At 55.9% G+C, this 15,710-nt stretch overlaps 1 protein-coding gene across 1 annotated transcript; it reads left to right on the forward strand.

The window, feature by feature from the left end:
* The first annotated feature begins 315 nt into the window (after window positions 1-315).
* IRF8 (interferon regulatory factor 8) lies at window positions 316-9,139 on the forward strand. Its single transcript, XM_067004664.1, has 9 exons — window positions 316-410; window positions 2,494-2,668; window positions 3,809-3,992; window positions 4,888-4,976; window positions 5,383-5,494; window positions 5,816-5,863; window positions 6,312-6,698; window positions 6,971-7,083; window positions 7,977-9,139. Exons 2-9 carry the CDS (start codon window positions 2,495-2,497, stop codon window positions 8,157-8,159), a joined length of 1,290 nt encoding a protein of 429 aa, XP_066860765.1. The 5' UTR covers window positions 316-410; window position 2,494; the 3' UTR covers window positions 8,160-9,139.
* The last annotated feature ends 6,571 nt before the right edge of the window (window positions 9,140-15,710 follow it).

Here is a 15,710-nt window from a genome sequence, read left to right on the forward strand (position 1 = left end):
ATAGCGAGCGGGATCGCGGCCGGGACCGCCATCGCGGCCGAGATCGTAACCGGGATCGTGACCGCAGCCGCGACCTTGACCGGTATCGTGACCTCGCCCGCTATCGCGACAGGGATCGCGACAGCCCCGCTCCCCCTCCCGGCGCCGCCCCGCTCCGCCCCGCTGATTTCCCGGAAAGGCGCGCGCTTCACAGAAAGCTGCGCGAGCCGCGCGCGCGCCCCCACTGGGCGGCCCCTCATTGGGCGGCGGGGGGGGACGGCGGCTCCCCATTGGGCGAGAGGCGAGGCGGCGCGGCCGCCCATTGGCTGCGAGGCGCGGGGGCGGGGCGGGCGGCGGGCGCGCCCTGCGGGGCGCTATAAGGGCGCGCCAGCGCGCCGCGCCGCGGGTATCGCGGAGCGGGGCGGCGGCAGGTACGGGGCGGGGGCGTTTGTGGGGCCGTATGGGGGCTTTAACGGGCGGTTTGGGGGGCTTTAGGGGCGTGGGGGTGCGAGGGGAGGGGGGTCTTAGGGTTGCACGAGGGTGTGGGGGTTTTAGGGTTACGGGGATGTAAGGGGGTGGGGGTTTTAGGGTCGCACGGGGATGGGGGTTTTAGGGTCGTGGGGTGCAAGGGATTGGAGTTTTAGGGTTGTGGGGGTCCGCGGGGATGGGGGTTTTAGGGTTGCGTGGGGATGGGAGTTTTAGAATCGTGGGGGTGCACGGGGAAGGAAGTTTTAGGGTTTAGGGTCATGGAGGTGCATGGGGAAGGGAGTTTTAGGGTCATGGGGGTGTATGGGGATGGGAGCCTTAGGAGATAGGGCCTTTAGGGTCGTGGGGTGCAGGGGGATGGGAGCTTTAGGGTTGTGGGGAGTGCAGGGGATGGGGCTTTTAGGGTCGTGGGGTGCAGGGGGGTGGGAGTTTCAGTGTCACGGTGGTGCACGGGGAAGGGACCTTTAGGGTCACGGGGCTGCGTGGGGATGGGAGTTTTAGGGCTACAGGAGGTGCAGGAAATGGGGTTATGGGGGTTTTAGGGTGCTGGGGGGGCAGGAAATAGGGCTATGGGGTGCTGGAATGGAAGGTTTTGGGGTGCTGGACGCCAGGCCTGATGCTGAGCAGTTCTGGGCTCCTGGGCAGCGCTGCCCCTGTTGCTCCACAGCAGAACCCTCTGGGCTGGCTGGAGCAGGTGGGGTTTGGGTGGGGGCAGCGAGGTGGCGGCGGCTTGGGGCGAGGGGCTGGGGCAGCCTCGTGTGGAGGAGAGGCAGGGCCCGGCCTCTGCTGGTGCTGGGAGCGGGGTTTTTAGAAAACGGGCTGAGTTTAGAGCCCTGTGCTACCGAGCATCTCTGGGGGGGGCTGTGTGTGCCCCTCGTGTCCCCAGGGATGGGCTCCTGAGGGTGCTTTGGGGTGTGTGGCTCTGCTGTGCCCACCCCCCCCCCCCCTAAAAGCAGGGGCTGAGCTGCATGTCTGTGCCTTGTGGGGTGGCCGTGATGGAGAGGGGACGGGAGGTGGTGGCATTTGGCTGCTGTGAGCCCCTGGGGAAGCAGGGACCAGGTCCCTGTGCTGGGAACATCCAGGTCTTCTCCCCCAAGCCCTCCCGGACAGGACGGGTCCGGTGCTGGGCTGCCAGAGCTTTCTCACGGGTGCTCGGCCAGGTTTTTCTGCTAAAAATGAGCTGAGAGTAGCAAGGGTGACCTGAAGCGAGGCCACTTCACCCCCCCCTGGGTCCGTCAGTGCGGCTGCTGGTCCTGGCTTCGAGAGGATGTGGTCGCGCGGCCCCCGCTCCCTGTGGTGACCCCGGCTGCTACCTGCACCCGTGGCCGGTCCCCAGCTAGCGGGGCTCTGGGCTCGCTGTTCTCACGCTGGCTGATGCCTTCATCCTCTTTTTTTATTTTATTTTTTTTGTCCCTAGCTGTAGTGGAGGGGGCTGCCAGCCTGGCGCAATGTCCCTTGGTTAGGTGGTGGCACAGCCCAGGGCTTTAATTTCCAGCTGCGGGGTTCGGATGTGACCCATCTGCAGCCAAAGAGAAGAGTAACGGTGCCAAGCCAGCCCGCTGCTGTGCTCGGGGCTTTGCTTGGAAGCTGGAGGAAGGGTTTGTAGCAAATTGAGGAGAATTCCTCTAAAATCGCCTCTTTTCCATCACAAAAAGAGAGGTTTTAGGTACAGATGGGCACGGGGGAGCTGCTGGAAGCTGTGTCCCCTCGGGCAGCGCTGTTCCAGCTGTGTGCCATACACTGGAGCACAGCGGGGCTGCTGTTACCCAAATTGCTTTTTTCCTTTTTATTTTCCTGCTTGGAAATATCGCAGTCCCCTGGCTCTCCAGGGTAATCACCGCTCAGGTGCGGGACTGCTCGTCCTAATTAGATGCAGCAATTAAGACCTGTTTTGATAGCCCAGCTGCTGTTAGAGCAGGCAGGGGCTGTGGGGAGGCTGCGCTTGTGGTGCGGATGGACAGACAGACGTCCCCATGGGACGGACAGACCCCCCCCCCCCTTCTGACGGGTCTCCCTCCTCTCGCCCAGGATGTGCGACCGCAACGGCGGCCGGCGGCTGCGGCAGTGGCTGATCGAGCAGATCGACAGCGAGCTCTACCCGGGGCTCATCTGGGAGAACGAGGAGAAGAGCATGTTCCGCATCCCCTGGAAGCACGCCGGGAAGCAGGACTACAACCAGGAGGTGGATGCCTCCATCTTCAAGGTAGGGTCAGGCGGGTCCCCCCCCTCTTCTCCGTGGCTCCGGGCTGCTGGTTTTTGTTGCTGACCCACCTGCAGGAGGGAAACGGCCTTGGTGACCTCGTATTTCACTGCTCTGCTCCTTGCAGGAGATGCCTCAGCGCCTTTGATCTGTGTAGGATCCCCCACAGGGATCGTTTGAGGGAGGTCGTTGCTTTATTCAAATGTTAACGCTGGGTTTAGATTTGTTTCCTGCATGTTCTCGTCCGGTGTGAGAGCCCAAAGTGCTCCGTGGCCTGCCCTGAGCTTCCCAGCAGGTTCCTTCTGAAAAGACCGGATTAATTAATTTAAAAAAAAAAAGGCTGAGGGAAGGAAGGAAATCCCGGCTTTTTCCCCAAAATGTAAAGTCCCTCCTCTCTGAGAAAATTGGAAAATTCAGTCGTGAACTAGAATGAACCAAAAAGGTCAGGGTCTTCCCCAGGAATTCCCATCCTGCCCCCATTTCCGTCTGTCGCTGTATCTGTCCTGACGAGGTCTTTCGGGGCAGCACCCTCAGTGCCTAGCTCAGGAGCAGTGGGCTGTGAGGCTGGCAGGGCTGTGCTGAATTCAGCCACCTGAAAACGCATCAATATAGGTAGCTTTGTGTATATTTGTATGTTTTTATATGTAGTATTTTATAATCTCCAGTAGTAAAACGTACTCTCCCACCTCTCATGAAAGCACAACTGGCATTCTGATCTTAAAAAGAAACCAGCTGTCAGGTATTAGCCAGAAGCTGGAAAGCAAGGGTTATTTTGCTGTGAGTTTGGGTATTATTAACAATATCGCTGGTTCGGATGCAAATCCTCGCATCGGTCAGTGCAGAGGTGAAGTTGCATGTTTCAATCTTGGCTCTGAAGCTGGGCTGTAAGGGGTATAGGGCTGAATCTGGGTCCTGTAGCTTGGTGTGTGGCTGGCACAGACTGGGAGTGTGTGACAATATTTAAGTTTTTAGGATTTTTTACATCAGAGCGTGAGGTGGTCCATTTTCCACCAGCAGATGTGCCTGAGCAGGCTGCAGCCCAAAAATGCTCTCTGCGGTCCCAGCGCATTCACCTCTAGGACCAAGGGGGGTTGCAGAGCTTGCACGGAGGATTATTTTCTATTTTTGCTGTTTTTTTTTTAGGCTTGGGCTGTTTTCAAAGGAAAGTTCAAAGAAGGCGACAAAGCGGAGCCGGCCACGTGGAAGACGCGGCTGCGCTGCGCCTTGAACAAGAGCCCCGACTTCGAGGAGGTGACGGACAGGTCCCAGCTGGACATCTCCGAGCCCTACAAGGTCTATAGGATCGTCCCGGAGGAGGAGCAGAAATGTGAGTGCCCTGATGAGGGCACGGGGCCAGGCGCAGCCCTGGCTGGTGCTGACCTAAATCCGAGCGGTGCTTCCTGGGTTGGTGGCGTGGGGCTGGCCCCACAGCTCAGGGACGTGCCCTGCGTCCCCTTTTTGGGGCCGGGAGGTGGGGAAGGAGCTGCTGGGCTGGCAAGGAGCACACGTGGGTTTTCCCCTTGCTTAGGAAACGGGGAATAACTGGAGCATCGCGTGAGCTGCCAGGCTGTGACGCACTAGGGACAAACCTGAATCCTCCTGCTTTTGGGGCTGGTTGAGCCCCCAAATCCTTTGTCCTCCTGCCACAAGCCCTGGCAGGGAGCTGCAATAAATCCCTTTTCTTGGCACCGATGAGAGTAACAGCAGCTCAGCAGAGAGCAGTCGTTGCTGCGATGTCTGGTGTGGCGCATGTCGCGCTAAGTATATCTCTACTTGTGGTCAGGCATGTGTGCGCTTTTCCTTTTTTCTTGCAAGTTTTGACTTAAGAACAAAAAAATCTTGCAGGAAGCCTGCCTTTAGCATCTCCTCTCCTTTGTGTTCACACGGGGCCCGTATGCAAATGGCGCTGCAGGTTCCCACCGGCAGCGGGGCTTGGGGGGGGAAAAGGAGAAGCAGCAGCAGCCCCGGTCTCTGGGGTGCTCTGAAAAAACCCTCTCCTGTGCTCGAGCTCCCAGCCGAATTTGGTTAGCCTTGCTTGTAGTCACCGTGTGCTGGTGCCGTTCGTCACGAGCTGGTTTTTTGGCCCCAAAACGCAGCTGCTGGGGATGCGCCGGGTTGCTGCGGTTCTCGGTTTCGTAACTTTCGCGGGGCGAAGGGTTTCCAAAAGCTGGCGGCGAGGCGAGCTGCGGGTGCCCTGCCTGCATCCCTGCCCTTCTCCGCAGGCAAAAGCGGCGTCGGGAGCGGGAGCGGCCTGACCGATGTCGCCGACATGGACTGCAGCCCCTCTGCCATCGACGACCTCATGAAGGAGGTGAGCCCTGAGCACAAGGACTGGTCTGAGGTTAAATATCCGAAGATCTTGGGAACCGGCCTCACGTGTGTTCTTGTGGCTGTGCTCGTTTGTCCGAGGTCTCGCCGCGGTTGCTCATGAATGGCGCGTGCTTTCTGCTTGCATTTGGGTTGTGCAGACGTTTGCTGGGGGCTGCAGGCTCCTCGTGCCTCTGTTCCCCTTCTCAGAGGCTCTCAGGGCATTATTTGGGTGTATAGCCTGGGGAACCCTGCTCTATTGCTAAACAGAAAGCATTCACGAGTGTCTGAGTCCTTCTTGCTTTGCCTTTCGGAGTCCTCTTTGGGTGGGATCCAGCATTGGGTGCGTGGGGGCAGACCTGCTGTGATCCTGCCCCGGCTGATCTGACGGGCTTCCTGTCCTCTGGCAGCCCCACTGCGTGGACGAGTACCTGGGCATCATCAAGAGAAGCCCCTCGCCCCCCCAGGAGACCTGCAGAAACCCACCGATCCCAGACTGGTGGGTGCAGCAGCCCAACCCCAGTAAGTAGCTGGTGGCACAGGTGGTGTTTAATGGGATCCTGCTTTCTGCCTGGGGTGGTGCAGGCTCCCTCGGGGCAGCGCTTGTTTCATAAACTTTGTTCCTTAAAAATCCTGGAAGTGCTAACTGGGAGCACTGCCGTGGCACCCAGCAGTGCAGCATTCCCTGCACAATTTTAAGTTTAGCATTTTCGGAGTCTTTTCTGGCTTGTTGGGAGGGGAAAGCTTGGGGGTGGCAGCTGGGGCCTGGGGTTTGGGAAAGGGAGGTGTGCTCGTGGCTGGAGCTGGGCACATCTCTGACATCTCTGCCCTCTCTGCCCACAGCTCTGCCCCTGATGAACGGGTACACCGGCTACGAGCAGCATCATTCAGGTGAGGCAGCTCCCGTTCCCCTGCGTGCTTCTGGGCTCTGGCCATCACACTCCTCTCTGGAGCTTGGCCTTGCTCATGTGCATATGTGCCGCGGTAGAAAGCTGTTCTGGTGATACTCCCTGCCTTGTAGGAGGCTTTGCTGGGGTGTCCTGCAGGGTCAGCACGCTGAGCTGTGTCCTGCCTGCAGCCACAGCATGGGGCTGTCCCAAGGTGCTAGGACCAGGTGCCCCTTTGGTGTGGAGAGGTTCCCCTGCAGTGGGATAAAGGGGTTTGGGAACTGGAGCTTTCACATGCTTCCAGGCTGAGTGCTGGAGGTGTCCTCCAGCAAGTAAGAGGTCTCCTCCAGACTCTCCCAAGGAATTCTGCAGCTCCCTGGGATTTGGGCGCTGGAGCAGGGAGAGTTTGGCTGCTCCTCCTGACGGGCTGCGTGCTTGCCCTTCCCCTCCAGGCTACTCCCAGATGGTGATCAACTTCTTCTACGGAGGGAAGCTGGTGGGCCACATCACCACCTCGTACCCCGAGGGCTGCAGGATCTCCCTCAGCCAGCCCTCGGGCCCCAGCGAGAAGCTCTACGCCCCAGATGCCCTGGAGCACGTGAGGTTCCCCTCGGCCGAGGCCATCCAGAATGACCGCCAGAAGCAGATCACCAAGAAGCTCTTCGGGCACCTGGAGCGGGGGGTCCTGCTGCACAGCAACAAGCAGGGCATCTTCATCAAGAGGCTGTGCCAGGGCAGGGTCTTCTGGAGCGGGAACACCATGGTGTACAAGGACAGGCCCAACAAACTGGACCGGGACGAGGTGGTGAAGATATTTGACACCAACTTGTTCTTCAGAGGTTTGTAGGAGCGTTCCCTTCCCTTTTCATCCTCTATAGAGGTTGTTTTTTCAGTTCTGCCCCAGGTAGTCTTTACCTCTGGAGCACTTGGGGGTTATGATTGGCCATCACTGAGTGGTCTGAATTAATAACTGATCCTATAGGATCTGGGAAGGAATAATCCAGTGTGGCGTTGTGTAGTAAATTCTCTTGAGCAAGCCACCAGCTTTGTGCTGGGGCAGGGTGCTAGGTCCCCAGGCTCGCAGTGTCTGACCGTGCTCCTCTCCTGGCAGACCTGCAGCAGTACTACAACAACCAGGGCCGCTTCCCGGACAGCAGGGTCACGCTGTGCTTCGGAGAGGAGTTCCCAGACGCCACGCTGAGGTGTAAGCTCATCCTCGTCCAGGTACGGTGGCTGCCCTTCAGAGCTCCTGGCACTGAATTTCTCCTCCTTGCTGAACCATATTGCTTTCTCCTATAAGGCTCTAGTTTCGTGCCCTGGATGGCCTGAACGTCTGCTGATCCAACGGGCTGTTGCTTGTCAGACCCCTTGATCTGGTTAGATCCCATTTGCAAGCAAAGCCTCCACATAATGTGCAACTCATAGATCTCCTAGTGGCTTAGAAAAGCTGTTTTCTGCCACCTTTCTGTGCCTCTGCTTTGCTCTGCTGCTTCCTCCTGCTCCTGCCTCGTGGCGCTGGGACCTCTGCTGCCTTCTGTGAGGAAATAAATCCCTGGAATGGCTGTATTAAGTGATGGCCTGGCTGCAGGCCTTTCCCTGGAGACGTTGAAGCAGGGGTGGGAGCCCAGAGGCAATGCCTGGGGCATTTCTGGCATCCACACCCCTCGGGCCTTCAAGGTGCTCATAGCAAGGACACGAGACCAGGGCATGGAGGGTGTGGGGTGCGCACTGCAGGCCCCTCCGAGCAAGCAGAGACCCCACTGAGCCTCTGCGAGGACCTGGAGGGGATTTATAAGCTCAGAGCTCAGTCCTGCTCTTCCCTGCCCAACTTTCTGACTGGGCCACCTCTTGTCTAGCGCACACGCCTAGCGCCATCTATGTGTGGGGATGTCACCCAGCCCATTTTCTCCTCCCCCACTGTAGAGGACCTCCTGTGACACATGCTAGGGGCACCTGGGACAAGGTGGCTTGTGGAATTTGGGCCTGTTGGCCTGGCTGGACGTGGCCACAGCTCCTCTGCTCTGCCCCCTGTGCTGTTGCTGTGGTGGGAAGGCAGCAGGAGATGCCCAGGGACGTTCCTCTTCCTTCAGCATCCTCACAGCTCTGTTTTGGCCTAGGTGGAGCAGCTGTGCCTCAGGCAGATGGTGGAGGAGGCGGGGAAGGCCTACAGCAGCAGCAGCAGCCCCCTGGTCCCTGCGGCTGACGAGACGCAGCACGAGCAGGTGTACAGGATCTTCCAGGACATCTGCGGCCCCCACCAGCGGCCCCTCTTCAGAGAAAACCAGCAGATCGCTGTGTGAGCCGCCTCCTGTGCTGGTGTCAGTGGTCTGGGTTACTCCAGGCCCGTTTGGTCCCATTACTGCCCCGATTCCCCTTTTGGCAAGTTGGTTCTTGTTCTTTGCTGTTCTCAGTCCGGAGTCTGTATAAACACAGCAGTAAAAACTGCCACGAGAAAGTAAGCTGGATGCCCAGCAGCGGTGCTGGGGACGCTTCACTGATCACAAAGGCTCTTGTACCCAACATGACAATCCCTGTGTCACTGTAGTTAACAGCAGGGGAGGTCAGAGCTCGCCATGCTTTGCGTCGCCTGTCTGTGAGCAGTACAGCAGAAGTGGAGCTCACAGCTGTAACAACCTGCCCCAGCCATCTGCCACCTGGACCTTGCTCAGTATAGCGTTTTGTAAGGAGGTAACTCCCAAAAGCCTTAAAATTCTCAAATGTAGTATGTTCTTCCCAGAAATAAACTCCCTCCCTGCCCCTCCCAAAGTGTTTGCAGTCCTGCTGAAGAATATGGTATGCCTTCTGAGGTGAACCTCCTCAAATTCTTGTTTATTTTTGCCATGAGGTTTATATTTTTATCTGTAATATTGAAGTATTTTGAAATTTGGAAAGCAATGCAGAGATTATATATGTAAATGTTGAATATAAGAATGTGTAGAAATCCTTAATTTTCCTAACCAAAGTTGGAGTTTATATGTCTTTTTATTTTAAAGATTGCAGCGTAGTGTTCATAGGTTGGCTTCACCCTCCTGAATGCACGTGTTGGTCTCTCCCAAGCGTGACCAGGCAGCAGCATCCATGTGTAAATCCTCATTAACATGCTTTGTGTGCCCAGCGCAGGGGAGCTGCTTGGGCATGGGGCTTGTGCCTTGCAGCTGCTGCAAACCAGGACCGTGCATGTGTACGTGCTATGAGGCTGCATATTTATTTTATGCCTAAACTTTTGTTAAATGTTTTTGTAATTTTTTATCTGCCTGCGATTAAAGTGCTATATTTTGTATTTCTCTTGTGATGTGTTTTTGCTGTTGTGATGAGTGGGGCGGCAAATCTCTCAGAGGGAGAGCCTCGTATCTCCTATTTGTTCATGCACAAATCTTCCTTGTGGTGTGGGGTCTGAAGTTCTTCTGTCACTCCCTGCTCTGTAACTGCCAAGCTTCAGCTGTGGGGCAGGAGAGGAATGTTCCAAAACATATTGCAATGGAAGGAAGAAAGGGCACCACCTGGTTGTTCAAGGGAGCATGAAGATATGTCCCTACCCATCTTTCACAGCACTGACCTGGGTACCCACAGCTTTCAGACCTGGCCCTTGATGCTCCAAGGCAATGGGAAGGGGTGGTCAGTTGTGGTCCTGTTCCTTGTTGCCTGTGGGAGCCTTTCCCCAGTGTACCTCAATCCACCTTTCTCATGGGGACTGGTCTGTCTGAGGGTGGTTGTGGCTGTCCGGGGAGAGCCAAGGGCAGAAAGGGTCAGTCAATGAAGTCAAGGTTGTAGGAAGGGTGCCTGAGTATGCACCCTCACCTGCCTTTCTTACAAGCCTGCTTTTTGGGCAACAACACGAGAAGCCCTGGATCTTATTTGGTTTGTATCCTATGCCCCAGGGAAGGACAAACATCAACACACTGCCATGTGCTCAGGGTTAGCCCTGCCAAGGGCTTTTTGGGGTGATCATGGGGGCAGCAGCCTTCAGGTCTGACCCCAGGACCCTGGGGTTCATGGGCACTTGTGAAGGGGGATGCTCAGATCCAGGCAGCTGGAGACTGAGTCCCCTTGGAAAGGGCAGAGGAGATGGATGCAAAGCTGTCCTCTCTGTTTGGGTATTAAAGCAGATCAGCCCCTATTCATTCAGATGTGAATTTTTATTTTATTTATTTCTTTATTCATGACAGAGACTTCCATAAGCATAAATGTGGGGTCATGGCACAGCTACGGTGAGGTCCCTGTTCCGCATGGGGTGTGTTGACCAAGGCTCACCTCTATGCCAGGTTGTTCTGGCTGCAGGGTTTCTATCTTTTTTTGGGGGTAAATAACTCAGCCTGCCTTAAAATAATTAACTGTTCAGCTGTCATGGGACTTGAAGCTGACCCTGTTGCATCCTTCCCAACTGAGCACCTACAGCCTGTCTCTGTTCCCCTGTCACAAAGAGCAGCTTATTTCACACGCAGCTTACCTTGCGGCACCCGAAAAGTGCTCTGAGATGACAGACCCAGCTGAAATGTGGTTATGAGTTCGGGTTAAGGGATAGCTGTCCTGGGCATGGTGTCCTGGGGTGTGAGACCCTCACATCCCAGGCCATGTGAGGTGGGTATTTACACTATATGTTGGCTAAATTGTGCATTGGACCCCCGTGTTGGTGGGATGCTCACGGTCCTCTCTGTGCCCTTGTGCACAACCCTTGCAGGCATTACAGCCCGTAGCTTTGGCGTGTGTGAGGAGAGGGCTGCGGACCAAGATCTCTGAGGATGAACCAGTATCCCCAGTGCAAGAGAGTCTCCAGCTCCTAGTACTGGTACGGCTCTGGCTTACGGGATGCTTGGTCACGGAGGTGGGTGGTGGGGGACAGCACCCTTGTGTGTGTGGGGCACAGCACCACCAGCATGCACACCCCAAGTCTTTCTCTGCTCCTTGGGGCCATTGTGGTGTCTCCCTCGAGGTTTAATCCCATTTCAGTCCTCGGAGCTCACCAGCCCAGGGATCAGCATGTTAGCACATAACATGGTTTCGCTGCCACCCACATCAAGCTAGCAAAAAAACGAGAAAAAGGGGCAGCCTTTCCCCTTTTCTGGCAAGCTCTTCGGACCAACCAGTCCAGCCCAAATTGCTCATCCCTTCCCCGGGGAAAATTTCCCCCTGGTGCATGAGGGAGCCTCCTCTCCACGGGCGAGGTGCTGGAGGAGGAGGCAGGCCGGGGGCCATGGGAGCGAGGTGCCTGCTCAGCTGCGATGGAACAACACGTGCCCACTTGTGAAACACATGATGGGCTGCAGGCTTGAACACCAAAACACCACTTGCGGTTTCCCCAGCTGTCCTGGAGCAGGTCCTTCCTCAGAAACCACCATATTGTGCTCGCCTGGAGCCACCTGCTATGTATTCAGGGCTCTTTCAATTTCCACCCCAAGACCGCGGAGGAGCGGCGGGGAGCAGCAGTACCTTTTGCTGGAGCCGGTTGTGCAGTTTATTTTTAGTGTTACCAAAGCGCCTCGGGGCCCAGGGTGCGGTTTGGGACCGCTGCTGCCTCTCGCTCCCTAAAACCCGCAGCACGGCTCCCACCCCAAACGGCTGCCAGGCCACGAGGAGACAAGTGGGGGACGTGGAAGGACCGGGGAGGACACCATGGGACGGGGTCAGATGGCAGAGGAGGGTTGTAAGGATAACGTGGGGGGCTCCGTGATTGAATGCAGGGTCCCCTTGTTGCTGAGGGCTTCGTGGTGGTGGTGGGTTCATGCTTAATGCCTGCCCCAAGTGGACATCCCTGGCTCTGTCCACCTCCAAAATCCATCCCAAGAGAAGCACCCAAGGCTGGTGCTCACCCACGGACAGAGGACCAGGTGCTCCAGCAGGTGGGAGCAGGTTCCCAGACACCTGTGCCACATCGCACGAAGGGATGCTAGACTATCAGGGGCTATGTACAAGCCCAGAGTGATTTCTGCCCCAAAACAGGGCTTAAATCCCAGACCAGGTTGTTATTAGCAGGGTGTGTCTCAGCCGTAGGAAGGTGAAGGCTTTCTTCAGGCTGGCCCAGCACCGGGAGCACTGCTGTCCCCAGCACCCTGGCGGGGAGCAGGTGCTGGTGGTGGCACCGACCCGCAGGCGCACCCCAGCCCGGCTGAGGCCGATGAGCTGCTCACTGCAGCTGCGCTGAATCTCAGTGGTTTGGGGCTCAAATACTTTCATTGGTTTCTGTTCACTTGGGTTCTTCTCCATGCATGGCCTCACTGAAGTGAAATCTCAGCGCCTTGGGTTGGCTCTTCATCATCAATGGCTCGTCAACAGCATGTCCCCATGTCTTCTCCAGCTGAAGGTCCATGGAGAAAGGCTGCCCTGGCTGGGCAGGAGATGCATGACTCTCCTCAAGTGTGTTTGGGAAGGAGCAGTGAGCTTACTCATGTTGGCCAGCAGAGAAGGCTGGAGTAAGGCAGAGAATTCAGGGGAATTGTCTATTGACCCCTTCTCTAAGGTCTTCCGATATAATGACAACTATCCATAGGACATTTTTTTGATTTCTGGGTCCTGGGAAAGACCTGATAAATATTTCAACCCCTCACCTGCTGTTGGAGTGTTACATGGGTTTAAAGCCAACCGTGCTGTTGAGCTATGCCAGCCTGGAAGGCTTTTGTGCCACTGGGAATCATTTTCCTTGGGAGAAAAATGAGCCTGGCTATATCCTGCAGTATTATCAGTCTCATTCCTTAACGCCGTGTGTGGTGGGTCCACAGATTCCCATGACTTGCCCTTCAACAAACACCAAAAGGCCCACTGCCCATGTCTTCAGAAGCAGAATTCAGTCTCTGTGAGTTGAACCAGCTTCTGTCCATCCCTACTGCATGCTTGAGATGCTGCGTGTAAAATAACGTGGTGACGAGTCTCCTAATGTGAGAAGCAGACTGGGGAGAAGGAAGGTGAGGTCTGGACCCAGCGCCCCCATCCAGCTAAACTCCTCAGATTTATTTCATCCACCTCATTCTGGAGGAAGGGGACGAGCTCTTCAGCCACCTCCACCCAGCTCCGTGGGCCGAGCTCTGCGCAGAGACACGGCCAAAGCCCAATGGCAGGGCCAAACTCACGGCTGAGCTGCTGAGGAACATAATATAACCCAGCCCCAGCTGCTTCCTCCAACCCACTGCTGCTTGGCGTGGGCCCCCACCGGCCCCTCTAGGCGTTAGAAAAACAGTCACTTTTTTATTTCTAGACACCAGGGTTTCCAACTGGTTTGATTGCTCAACGCCCCATTTCAGCACAGCAGCGTGTCCACGAAGAGCATCTCCGGGCTCTTCCTGTGAGCGTGTTGTAATATGGGAAGCACCCTCCGTCCTGTGGTCACCGGCAGCAGGACATCTCCTCCCTGCCCGAGGGGGCTTGGCAAACCTCAGGGATGCCTTGTGAAGGGAGCTTGGTGACAACTCCCCTACTGGTGGGACGACTCCCCTACTGGTGGGACGACTCCTCTACAACTCCCCTACTGGTGGGGACTCCTCTACGACTCCCCTACTGGTGGGACGACTCCTCTACTGGTGGGACAACTCCCCTACTGGTGGGACAGCTCCCCTACAGGCATCACTGGTGAAGCCCAAAGATTTGGGTTTCCAACCCTACCTTGCTGGTGGGACTCAGCTCATGTGTCAAATCACAGTTGTCAGAAAATCAGCCCCGTGCAGGCAATGGGAGGTGTCTGAAGGCATCTCATCAGCCCTGGGCATGGCAGGCTGAGAAAAAGGGACAGGAGGCAATGGGAAGAGCCGAGGGTGAGGGCTGCAGCCATGGGAGCTGAGCCCCAGAGGCAGGCAGGATGCTGGTTTCCTCAAGCAAGATGTGCTTGCAGAAAGCTGGGGCTCACCTACAGGTAAGGAGATCCCAAACTCCGGACACTTGTTCTGACTCCATTTCTGAGAGATGACCTCTTCCTCCTGCGACTCTTTGCCGTAATGCCAGATACAAGGTCATAAAACCAGGCTCCACCCAAGCCACAGCTGCAAAAATACAGAGAGAGAGAGAGAGTGATGCATGTTTTGTTTTGTCAGACCATCAGGTTTATTATGAGACCAGCCCTGTGAAACCAAGGTCCAGGCTGAAATCCCCTCCCTTCCCCCCGAGTTTGCATGTGCCTAGATGTTGTGTCCTGCTCAGAGCCTATTTCTGGTGCGTGCGATTTGCTTGCAACAACACCCTGATGCATCACCATGGCCATCCACACCAACAGTGCAAAACGCAGTCAGACAGCTCCCTGCGTCACGCCTCTCAGATACCGGGGAGATTTTGTGGAGAAGTAACACGGAAGAACTTGCACTTTGGTGCTCAGGAAAATGGAAAGATAAAGGGCATTTCGGGCTGTTGCACAGAGCTCTTGGTAAAGCGGCAATTTAAAAACAAAAACTCAAAAATGGAGAAACACTCATTTTTCTCTCGTTTTTTTTCCCCGATGTGTGACAGCAGATGGATGTTCAGAAGAGTTTGTCCCAATTCTCACTGCCGTGGCATACGTAAACTTCTCCACTTGATGGTTTACAGGAAAAGGCTAGGAATCCCAAACTACAAAGTGATTTTCAATTCTGAAGCAAGTAGGTTGTGGATTTCAATAGTATCAATTGCCAGCAAGTCTTGGTTCCTCCTTCTGATGATGATGAGCTTCAAAGCGAGTCTTACCCCTGTAGAGCTGTCGGACCTTAACCTTATTTTTTTTTTGCCACTGCAAAAAGCCAAGAGAAAAGGTGCTGGAGGAGTCCTGCACTGGTTCTGCTGCAAGACGGAGCATTGCTGAGCTGAATTATGAGCTCCAATGTCTTGGGAAAAACTGCCTTGTACCTGGATGCTGCGGGAGAGCAGAGGGCCTTGGTCATCTCCCTTGTGCTGGAGAGCAAACCTGTGCTCGTGGGAGCTGCGGTGTGCCATACAGATGCCTGCAGGGTTATTATATTTGGGCAGAGAGAGGTGTGTGGGGCAATTCCTATAACCCAGCTGGAGGGCGAGGTCAGCTCCAAACAGCAGTCGCCTGGCAGCCTCCAGCTGTAATCTGGGATCGCGTCCAGCTCTTAGCGTATTAATACCGTCTCCAGCTCCAAAACTGGAGCTGTAATTCAGTAATGGTCTATTTGCTTGCTGCAGCCATAAAGGAAACGCGCATTTCCTGGACATCGGATACCTCAGTGCACTTGAGCCAGGTCCCCATCCACGCTATGCCTCTCTCTCCTGGACCTCTCTCATCCCCAGCATCTCAATTCCCTGCCCAACTGAGCACCTTAGGACGAAACCGTGAGCTTCGTTCTAAATCCGCCCCGGGACCTGAAACCGCCGGAGGTCCTCGGCGAGGTTCCTACCAAAATCAGCGTTTCCCCATTTTTGCAGAGCGATGCTGGATGGTGGGGGGAGCCCCTCCGGCACGGCACTGCAGCCCCCGCTGGGAAGCAGCACGTATGTGGAAGCAGCGCGGGGGTTCGAAACAAGTGATTCCCTCGCCTGGATCTTTCTGTTCTGTATTTCTCTCGAGCGGTAACCACTTCTCCCCGAGATAAATCTGGCTCACGGACACGTCTGCAGGGTGCGGGAGGCGGTGTGTCTGCAGGTTGGTCTTCCCAGAGAGCGGGCTTAAAAAATGGAAAAAAGGGTCAGCCTAGGGAGTGGTGTCACCACCCTGCCTGGTTTTATTCTGGGGGAAGGTCTCAGCACCTCCTCTGCAAAGATCCCAGATATTTGGCATTTGAAGGGATGGGCAAAGTCTTGAGGCTCTGCCTCCTGGGGCAGATGGCTCTCAGGTGGAGAAGGGAAGGGACGACGTGATTCCTCTTCAGGCAGTGAGGGAAAAACCAGTGTGAAATGTTTCCTAGTGGTGTCCCCAAGTCCTGAACAACGGCGAGGAGATC

This window comes from Anser cygnoides, chromosome 12, assembly GCF_040182565.1.
Source record: "Anser cygnoides isolate HZ-2024a breed goose chromosome 12, Taihu_goose_T2T_genome, whole genome shotgun sequence".
In the NCBI taxonomy this organism is placed as follows: Eukaryota; Metazoa; Chordata; class Aves; order Anseriformes; family Anatidae; genus Anser; species Anser cygnoides.